This window comes from Apaloderma vittatum, unplaced genomic scaffold (assembly GCF_000703405.1).
Source record: "Apaloderma vittatum isolate BGI_N311 unplaced genomic scaffold, ASM70340v1 scaffold23572, whole genome shotgun sequence".
NCBI lineage: Eukaryota > Metazoa > Chordata > Aves > Trogoniformes > Trogonidae > Apaloderma > Apaloderma vittatum.
In genome coordinates this window covers 1-209 of record NW_009704624.1, presented here as the reverse complement: position 1 = coordinate 209, position 209 = coordinate 1, and the positions used below count along the sequence as shown (strand labels likewise).

Here is a 209-nt window from a genome sequence, read left to right as displayed (position 1 = left end):
CCCCTTTTCCCCCCCCTCCCCCCCCCCCCCCCCTCCCCTTCCACAGCAACAGTTGGAGGAAGAAGCAGCCAAACCACCAGAGCCTGAAAAACCTATCTCTCCCCCTCCTATCGAGTCCAAACATCGCAGCTTGGTGCAGATCATCTACGACGAGAACAGGGTGAGTCTGGAAACGCTGGAAGTACAAGCGTGCGATCGTGCCGTGTTGG

At 58.9% G+C, this 209-nt stretch overlaps 1 protein-coding gene across 1 annotated transcript in view; it reads left to right on the top strand.

The window, feature by feature from the left end:
• LOC104270681 (nuclear receptor corepressor 2-like) overlaps positions 1–160 on the top strand; it is a gene marked incomplete at its 3' end in the record, with an annotated part of 47,048 nt that extends 46,888 nt beyond the window's left edge. The window contains exon 5 of the mRNA XM_009865111.1: positions 47–160. Within this exon, the coding sequence (XP_009863413.1) occupies positions 47–160 (114 nt within the window). The remainder of the gene's footprint in view (positions 1–46) is intronic.
• Positions 161–209: the final 49 nt, after the last annotated feature.